The following is a 9,879-nucleotide window of genomic DNA, read 5'->3' as shown; positions in this document are numbered from 1 at the left end:
TTGACAAACTCTGATCAACATTCTTCAGCATTTTCTGACATTTTATGGACCAAACTCGATTAATCATGAAAATAATCATCAGATTAATCGATTATGAAAATAATCATTAGTTGCAGCTCTACATCGATCCATCCATGTAATGAAGTGGATGTCATTTCCATTCTCTGTTTCTCACCATATTGACTGTGTATGCTGTCCATTAGCTTGTCCTTCAGTTTTCCTATCAACTTTTCTGGAAGTTAGCTTAGTTTGTTAGCTTATTGAGGCACTTTTACGGCCCATAACTGCCACTGTGTGTTCTTTAAGCATTCTAAATACATGGATTTTGCCCTTGGATAATGTCCATAATTCCACATCAAAGTAAAGTAGGAAGAGGGAGCTCAGAGATCCTCATAGAACCACAAACCACATAAGAGGACTACAAAAGAGTTCTAATGTGAGGTGGGACAATCAAAGAAATCACATTATTCAATATTACATTTTCTGTGCAACCTCTGTAAATGAATACATTTTTATATTTTTGTACTTAGAGTACTTAAAGTAATTACAGATAAAGCAGTAGCTACAAAGTGGATAATTCCCATAATTTCACATCAAAGTAGGAAGACGGAGCGCAGAGATCGTCAAAGAACTACAAACCATATAACAGGACTACAAAAGAGTTCGAATGTGACGTCACAAAATAGCGACGGCATGAACGCAAACATGTGAATATATTCATTTACTCTCTTAAGTTGGGAAAAGTTAGACAAACCGGATGTTTATTTGACTTGTACACCGTTGTTATTAGGGTGCGAACAGCAGCGGTTTGTGGTTTTTACATGAAACACATTTTACAGGAGAAATAAATTGCATCAGCCTCTGTGAAAGGACCCCGTTGCATGGACTTGGAGGAACCAAGCGAGTTGTAAAACTAAACCACACGTATATTGTATTGTATAATACTAAACCAATGCATATACTAATACATATAATAAAGTGTTCAATATTTAGTTCCATAATCGACAGTGGGAGAAGGAAAAACGATTTATCTTTTATCTTGATCAGGCGTTCACAGCAGCCGCCTACGACAATCCCTTTTCATTCAAGATGGCGGGCGATGAGTCTGGTACAACGCTTGGTCAGCCTCACCTGGCCAAACAAGACCTCAGTTCTTTAGTAAGTGTCTTTTTTGTTGGATCTACGCGCTTGTACATGTGTGTCGGTGACAGTCTGACCGCGGTTTTGTTAGACGTATAGCTTCAAAGGTGACGGTTCTTTGCGCCGAAGGCCGCCAGCGGTGCACCGGCACATGACGGCAGCCAGGCCCGAGCCGGCGAGGCGAAGAGCGAAAGACAACCACAATCAGAGAATACATCCAGTATTAACAAACACACACAAGCCGATAACTTTAATTTGTCATTTGTATCAGTTTCCTGTATTAATTACAGACACCCAAGCCAAGCTGCATCATTTGCTGAGTTGAAGTAAAAAAATCTCAATGGACGTCGCAATGGTGATGGAAGTCTACCACGTCCTGACCTGTCGTCACGTTATCGATCGTTTTAGCTGCCTCTGCATGCCGTTAACTAGTGTATAAGTACATGGATAGTCGAAATAGAAGTTAATCTTTATTGTCCTAGTTTTATAAAACAATGAAATACAGAAACTCACCACTCACAGCACATTCACCAAAGAAGCAATATATTTCAAAAACGTACCACCATTTAATTGGAAAAAACCGTGTGTTTGAGTGTTATGACTCTGGGTTAAGCTGAATAGTATAAAACAAATAACGACACCCTTTATGGTCTATGAAGGCCACCGTAGTAAACGACTGTCTATCCAATTTAGGGATTCACTGGTGCCACTTTTTACTAAATACTATTACTGAAATTTGAGTACCTGTCAATACTCACTTACCTAATAATGTAATTACAGCAACATTGTATAACCGCTGTTAAAACATGGACAGTTTCCTCCAAAAGTATTTGAATTCCTGTATTCTTGGCATTAACATCAAGAGATGAATATCAGTATTCCAGCTTTTATTTCCCGATATTTATGTGTTAATATCGTGTTCAACAATAAGCCTCACTCGTAATGGAATTATCATATAAAACCATGTACAGTGAATGCAATTTGATTTTCGATATTCCAAAAATACATTCAACCAGGCTCCTTTTGGACGATACCAGCTGTCAATCACACTGGTGTCCTCTCATTTGTGTCCTTTGTGTCCTCTAAAATATTATATATTGTTTTTATTAATTGTTTGGTCCATATAATCAGCGTGTTGTTATACGAAGCAAAGAAACCAGAACATATTCCCTTTTAAGTAGGGATGCACCGATATGACTATTTCCACCAATACCGATAGCCGATATTAATATTGCTGCTATGGCCGATAACCGATATCTATCGATATCGATATGTTTTTTTAAAAAAAAGTTTCTGAGATGATAAAAGTTGAGAATGAAAATCATAGAATTTTTGTATCTTCCATTTTGTAACAATCCAAATACAAGGTCACATAAGACACAAGTAAAACTACAAGTAAAGGTTTTTAGAAACCTTTACCACTTGTAGCAAGTGTGTAACATTCAGAAAACCCCTCCTCCTAAACTCCTGTGAGTAAGGCGAGATAAGGGCGTACATACTGGGTACGTAAATGAGAGCAACAACGACTTCCTCCCGGCACAACAACTGCACACTTCCGTTCACAACCAAACTCACACAACAGATATGAGAAATAATACCTGACAAGCTCTACTAAGAGCTGCCATAATAAAAAAAAACATGTTAAAATACTTTATCAGGCTTGGCAGTATTCATGGCAACCAGATATTTATTAAATTGCAAAACATCGGAAAATTAGCGCTGACTTGGCAGGTTGTTGCGGGGTTCAATATGCTCTATCAACTGTCGGAACCCTCAGCTGGTCGTCGAGCAATCATTTCCATTACCTTGATCGTTATTGCCCTGGCCAATGTCTTCCTTTGGTCGAGTCCCAGCTGCGCTGCTTTCTTTTTTGTCTGCTGCCTAATGTTAGTAGCGTTAGCTTCCTGCCATGGTTTGTGTACTTCTGGGTGGCAGTTTTTCAAATGACATAATCAAATTTGTGGTATTGAATTACTTGACGCGGAACGCTCCTCGCATTACCTCAACTTTGCAAGTGTTGCATAATGCTTTTCACGTATCTTCTATTGACACCCTGAAAAATCGCCCACACCGCTGACATTCTCTCTCCTCAACACACACCTTGTGCTGCGCTTGTGTCACTGACACTGTCATATGCCCAAACAAATGCCGCATGGCCTCCCCTTCCCGACACACATACTCAAACAGCAATTAGACGGGTATAAACATCGGTTGTTAAAATCGGCGCAGTTTTACTCATTGGACCGTCATGTTAAAAAATGACGAACATCGGCCGATACCGATATTAATGCCGATATATCGTGCATCCCTACTTTTAAGAAGCTGAAAAAACTTCCTTTGGTTAAGTAAAAAAAATACTGTAAAAGATGAATGGAGTTGAGTGTGTCAGTAACTCATACAACCACATAAAAACTCTGAACTTAAGTGTTAAAATATGATGTTGTTTTTCACTGCGTGCCTCTCTAACGTCTCATTGTCTGTCCAGGATGTCTCCTCTCTGACACCTCTGTCCAGAGAGATCATCAGCAGACAGGCCACCATCAATATTGGTATGAAGAACAGTTACTGGCTGTAATAACTCTCTGATTTTGCTGCCGTTGCCCGTGCTTGGTGTGAAACATTAAAACCTTTTTCTCCCTCAGGTACAATCGGTCATGTGGCCCATGGAAAGTCCACAGTGGTGAAGGCCATTTCTGGTGTTCACACTGTCAGGTTCAAGAACGAGCTGGAGAGGAACATCACCATCAAACTAGGATATGCTAATGCTAAGGTAAGCGAGGAACCAGTTGACCTTTTGTCTGGAAAAGCTGATGATTGACCACTTCCCTCTGGTCACGTCTTAGATCTATCAACTCGATGACCCCAGCTGTCCCAGGCCAGAGTGCTACAGGTCGTGTGGCAGCAGCACTCCAGATGAGTTTCCCACAGACATATCCGGCACCAAAGGCAACTTCAAACTGGTCAGGTAAGCCGTGTCCAAGAACCACAAAATGAGGACGTACTTGAGGTCAGCACTGACATTGATGTGAGCGTGACGATCATTTAAAGTGAAAACTTCTGCCAACCAGGGAAAACATCACAAAATCTTCGTCCGTTTAAGTCTACGATGTCTTAAGAACATGTTCACATCTTAAACTCACTGTGAGACAGTTTGTAAACAACTCACTCTCCCACACCAAACCCCATAGAGAAAATCAGAGGTTTTCATATTATCTTTTGTCGTCTTCTTTCAGACACGTGTCATTTGTGGACTGTCCTGGTCACGACATTTTGATGGCAACTATGTTGAATGGAGCCGCTGTTATGGACGCTGCACTGCTGCTGATTGGTAATTCTCCATTTCCTGTCGCAGCCTCCAACAAGACAATAACTCTTGATAGCGAAGATGTGTATTGTTTTTGGAAATGGCCTGAATTTTCGTCCGTGTCTTTCTTTCTCTTGTCAGCGGGGAACGAGTCGTGTCCCCAGCCGCAGACGTCAGAGCACCTGGCAGCCATCGAGATCATGAAGCTGAAGCACATCCTCATCCTGCAGAACAAGATCGACCTGGTGAAGGAGAGCCAGGCGAAAGAGCAGTACGAGCAGATCCTGGCCTTTGTACAGGGTCAGTCACGACTTACCCACACACTCTCTCTCTCTTTGGTTTTCTTTTGTTTGATCGGTCGTTTGACTGTGTAACGTTTGTCCTGCAGGTACGGTAGCAGAGGGAGCTCCCATCATTCCCATCTCGGCCCAGCTGAAGTACAACATCGAAGTGGTTTGCGAGTATATCGTCAAAAAGATCCCGGTGCCCGTCAGAGACTTCATTTCCGAGCCCAGACTCATTGGTAAGAAGATAGTTTCTTTTTACCTATCCATGGTGTTCACCGTGTTTTATTTCTCTGTTTGATTTAACTTTAAAAAAAAAAAACATTCATCACTTTAAGTCCAAAAATGTCCCCCTTCTGAAACTAACTAAACTAATCACCAACCCTTTTGAATGCAGTAGAGCTGCAACTAAACTGATTCATCCTTTGGTCCATAAAATGTCAGGAAATGTTGAAAAATGTTGATCAAACCTGGAAATGATGATGTTCTCAAATGACAATACCACAGCTTTTTAACATAAGAATCCCCACAAAATGTGCATTATTTTCCATTTACTACTTAGTGAGTGCAAAAATATCTAATTCGATTAACTACCATTAAAAAATATCAGTTTTTCACTTTCAATTAATTAGTTTTCTATAACCAACATTCATCCTAATTGTTAAAAAACGTGACACTAAATCAATCCTCAGTTATTTTCATAATCGATGAATCGTTTTGAGTGTTTTTATAGTAATTCATACAAGTTTTCTGATTTTCTTTCTTTAAAGGTGAATATTTTCTGGTTTCTTTGCTCCAGAAATCAGTAAAACTGAATAATTTTGCTTTGTGGACAAAATCAAAACATTTGAGAACATCATCATTTCCCAGTTTTGATATTTTTGGACCAAACAAATACTCGTTTAATCAAGAAAATATTCAACAGATTAATCAATGTCAATTCATTTCTTTATAGATGTCCTTTGCCCATTTGTAACACAATGTTGCCACTTGCTAGATTACCAGAAAAATTACGTTTTCTAAACAGGAAAATGTTGCAATTCGAGTTTGTTTTTTTGTAGGTTTTAAAAAAATGTATACAGTATTTGTAATTCTGTGTGTGTATATATACGTATGTATATATGTGTGTATGTATATATGTATGTGTGTGTATATATACAGTGGGTACGGAAAGTATTCAGATTGTTCACTCTTTGTTTCATTGCAGCCATTTTCTAAAATCAAAAAAGTTCATTTTATTTCCCATTAATGTACACTCAGCACCCCATCTTGACAGAAAAAAACAGAAATGTAGAAATTTCTGCAAATTTATTAAAAAAGAAAAACTGAAATATCACATGGTCATAAGTGTATATATATATGTATGTGTGTGTATATATATGTATGTATGTATACATTAGTGAAAACCTCTGTATATGTGTAAAATGTAATGAAATTTATAATGGGTTTCAGTTAGTACATTTTATGTAATTAAGGTGAGGAACGTAACTGTTTGTTTTAAACTGTGTCAGTGGAACAGGAAAAATGTAAGAAAAAGTAAAATGAGGTTGTACGAGGTTTAATATTTTCCCTCCTCGTGTTTCAGTCATCAGATCTTTTGACGTGAACAAACCCGGCTGTGAGGTGGATGACCTGAAAGGGGGCGTGGCAGGAGGAAGTATCCTAAAGGGCGTGCTGAAGGTGAGTGTCAACGTCCGATGTTTTTGTATTTTTCTTTCCTTCGTATTAGTTTTGTCATCGTCTGTTGCTCTGTGTGACCTGTAGGTGGGGCAGGAGATCGAGGTGCGGCCCGGTATCGTCTCCAAAGACCACGAAGGAAAATTGATGTGCAAACCCATTTTCTCCAAGATCGTGTCTCTGTTTGCCGAACACAACGATCTCCAGTACGCTGCCCCCGGTGGTCTCATTGGTACGTCCACACTCGCATATTAGCTTCTCATCTAAGAGAGTAAAAAATATACTGTTAATATCACAAACATGGCTCAGATGCAGCAGTCAGAGGGGATTTCTCCAGTGTAATAACCCACGCCCCCTCCCACACCAAACCCCATTGACAAAATCAGTGATTTTAACACCACAGCACACAGGTGTTGTTGATCCACTGCTGCCTCATCACTAAGTTCCAATGTCTTATTTTGATTCATTTTTTCCTCAACATTCTACACACAACACCCCATAATGACAACATTTTTAAAAGATTTGCAAATGTTTAAAAATAAACTGTATACTGTGAATACTTATGTACATAAGTATTCACAGCCTTTGCTCAATACTTTGTTGATGCACCTTGGGCAACAATGACAGCCTCAAGTCTTTTTGAATATGATGCCACAAGCTTGGCACACCTATCTTTGGGCAGTTTCGCCCATTCCTCTTTACAGCATCTGTCAAGCTCCATCAGGTTGGATGGGAAGTGTTGGTGCACAGTCATTGATATCTTGGCTGTGTGTCCTGCCGAAAGATGAATGACTCTTGACTACAGTGCTCTGACATGCACTGTCAACTGTGGGACCTTATATAGACAGGTGTGTGCCTTTCCAAATCATGTCCAATCAACTGAATTTACCACAGGTGGCCTCCAATGAAGCTGCAGAAACATCTCAAGGATGATCAGTTGAAACAGAATGCACCTGAGCTCAATTTTGAGCTTCATGGCAAAGGCTGTGAATACTTATGAACATGTGATTTCTCAGGTTTTTTATTTTTAATAAATGTTTCAATAAATTTGCAAAAATGTTCACGTTGTCATTATGGGGTGTTGTGTGCAGAATTTTGAGGAAAAAAATTAATTTAATCTATTTTGGAATAAGGCTAAAGTGCTGTGAACTGTGGATATAAAGTTGCACACAGGTTGTTTCTCTGAGACAACACACATACACACATATATTAAATATGATAGTGATGACAGATTCGGATGATACCCAGAATCTAACCATATCTTGTCTCTTGTCATAAATAGATATATCCATATATTGACTAGAAATAATTAAGGTAAACTTTTTTGATTGTGGATTTATCAGTTTTATTAAATTAAAACCAGTTTTCTGTGATTCTTTTTTGTTTTCAGCTTCTTAAATGTGAATTTTTTTTTAGTTTTTTCGAGATCGTCATTTCCAGCTTTGGGAAACGCTGTTTTCCTTCCGCTCTGTCAGTTCCTCAGACAACCTGAACTATCCCTTTAACATCCACTGATGGTAACGCATGCTTTTTTGCACAGGTGTCGGCACCAAGATCGACCCGACGCTGTGCCGCGCGGATCGTATGGTTGGCCAGGTGCTCGGGGCCGTCGGAGCGCTGCCGGAAATCTTCACCGAGCTGGAAATCTCCTACTTCCTGCTCAGGAGGCTGCTGGGCGTCCGCACAGAAGGAGACAAGAAGGCTGCCAAGGTGAGCAGTGCATTCTGGGACAGGTCTTTGTCTGAATGAATGATGTGGAACTTTTGTTTGTCCTTGTTAGATGACACCGTCTTGATTTGAACCCCTGCAGGTGCAGAAACTGTCCAAGAACGAGGTTCTGATGGTGAACATCGGCTCGCTGTCGACAGGAGGTCGTGTTAGCGCTGTGAAGGCCGATCTGGCCAAGATCGTCCTCACTAACCCCGTGTGCACGGAAGTGGGAGAGAAGATCGCACTGAGTCGACGAGTGGAGAAACATTGGCGGTAAACCACATCAGAAACACAGCGATCAATCAACTATTATCATCGATAAATCAATTGACAAGATTTGAAAGACAAAACATTTCTCAATGTTCATTTAATTCCATCCCGGAAAAAAAAAAGGATTAAAAAAATCCCTAAATATTGAGGTGGGGTGGCTCAGTGGTTAAGACCGGTACCCCTGTGTCCAGAGACATCATGGTCACAAGTTCAACTCCACCCCAGCAGGTTGTACTCAATTCCCTTGTAAGTCGCTTTTGAGAATTGACCAGAGAAAAAAACAACAACAGAAATTGCGATTAAAAAACGTTATTGTTAGTTCCTGACGGTGAAGAAAAGTCTTCATTGTTATTACTTTATTTGTTGTGAATTTTCGGTATTTTATTTTCACCTTCAGTGTCGTACAATGTTTTTGTTTTTTTAACCCGACATCTGTCTGTCTTTCCTCTGTCAGTCTGATTGGTTGGGGACAGATCAGGAGGGGCGTGACCATCACACCCACAGTGGACGACGACTGAGCAGAACGTGGGGCGTGGCCGTGAAGTTTTCCCTCAACGACCATCAACACTCTACGTTGCTGCTTTTTATTTTTATTTCTTTTGGTTCAAGGAAGACAACGAGGACAGAGCTGGTCATGTCAGTGGTTTGATGACGCCTCCTCCTCATCCTTGCCTGACGAGGACGAGGTGGAGGAGGAGGAGGCGGGGCTTAGCTGGGCTTCATCTGTGAAGCACAGGTTTGTTCTCCTGTAATGTTCACACAGATTTCACTCACAGATAATAAACACGTTTGGAAGAAACGTCTGTTTTTCTTTTTTATTTCTTCTGTTAACGTGATGCAGCCAAAACACGGCAATGTTCACATTTATGCATGAATTTTCAGGAGAGAAACAAAGATAAATCCATTGTTTCATTAAAATTTGAAATAAAATTATTTTAAAAAAGGGGGTTATACATGTGTTTATATCTGTTTTTTTGCTTCTCTGTAACAAAGAAAACACAAAAAGAACTTTTTTGAAAAAGTTTAAAAATAAAGTTGGAGAAATAAATTCAAAGTAAAATATTAATTTGATCATGTAAATATTTACAGCAGCAAATGCAGTCAAGGTCAGTTTTCGTTTTCACTTCTGATGAAAAACATGTTGGATCATTTGTTTTTAAATTATACAAAAAAACATAGTTTGACAAGTTTTCTTTTTATCATTATTATATTAATATATTACATTACATTACATGTCATTTAGCAGACGCTTTTATCCAAAGCGACTTACAATGGAATCAAGTACAATTAGCCAGAGGTGGAATCGAACTTGCGACCATGATGTCTTTGGTACACAAGGTAGGGTCTTAACCACTGAGCCACTCCACCCATATAATTAGTATGTTCTGTAAAAGATGAGCACAATGGTTATAATGAAATACAAATGTGCAGAAAAACAGTTAAAGAAACATTTAAATTTATATAAATGGCAAAAAAAATCAGATAATTTGATTT

The 9,879-nt window shown here is 39.4% G+C and overlaps 1 protein-coding gene across 1 annotated transcript; it reads left to right on the top strand.

Moving 5' to 3' along the window:
• Positions 1-1,074: 1,074 nt before the first annotated feature.
• On the top strand, positions 1,075-9,184 carry eif2s3 (eukaryotic translation initiation factor 2, subunit 3 gamma). Its single transcript, XM_044045810.1, has 12 exons — positions 1,075-1,158; positions 3,626-3,689; positions 3,783-3,910; positions 3,984-4,105; positions 4,374-4,468; positions 4,586-4,744; positions 4,833-4,967; positions 6,314-6,408; positions 6,493-6,637; positions 7,946-8,115; positions 8,216-8,388; positions 8,840-9,184. The coding sequence occupies exons 1-12, from the start codon at positions 1,090-1,092 to the stop codon at positions 8,901-8,903; spliced, it is 1,419 nt and encodes a 472-aa protein (XP_043901745.1). The 5' UTR covers positions 1,075-1,089; the 3' UTR covers positions 8,904-9,184.
• Positions 9,185-9,879: the final 695 nt, after the last annotated feature.

This window comes from Solea senegalensis, linkage group LG1 (genome assembly GCF_019176455.1).
Source record: "Solea senegalensis isolate Sse05_10M linkage group LG1, IFAPA_SoseM_1, whole genome shotgun sequence".
Taxonomy (NCBI): Eukaryota; Metazoa; Chordata; class Actinopteri; order Pleuronectiformes; family Soleidae; genus Solea; species Solea senegalensis.
Note: the sequence above shows the minus strand (reverse complement) of the source record. Positions and strands in the feature narration are given on the sequence as shown.

Coding starts and splice junctions, on each gene's coding strand:
- eif2s3 (XM_044045810.1), top strand. CDS start 1,090: ATGGCGGGCGATGAGTCTGGTACAACGCTTGGTCAGCCTCACCTGGCC. Junction 4,106..4,373: donor GGCAACTTCAAACTGGTCAG/GTAAGCCGTGTC, acceptor GTCTTCTTTCAG/ACACGTGTCATTTGTGGACT. Junction 6,409..6,492: donor TCCTAAAGGGCGTGCTGAAG/GTGAGTGTCAAC, acceptor TGTGACCTGTAG/GTGGGGCAGGAGATCGAGGT.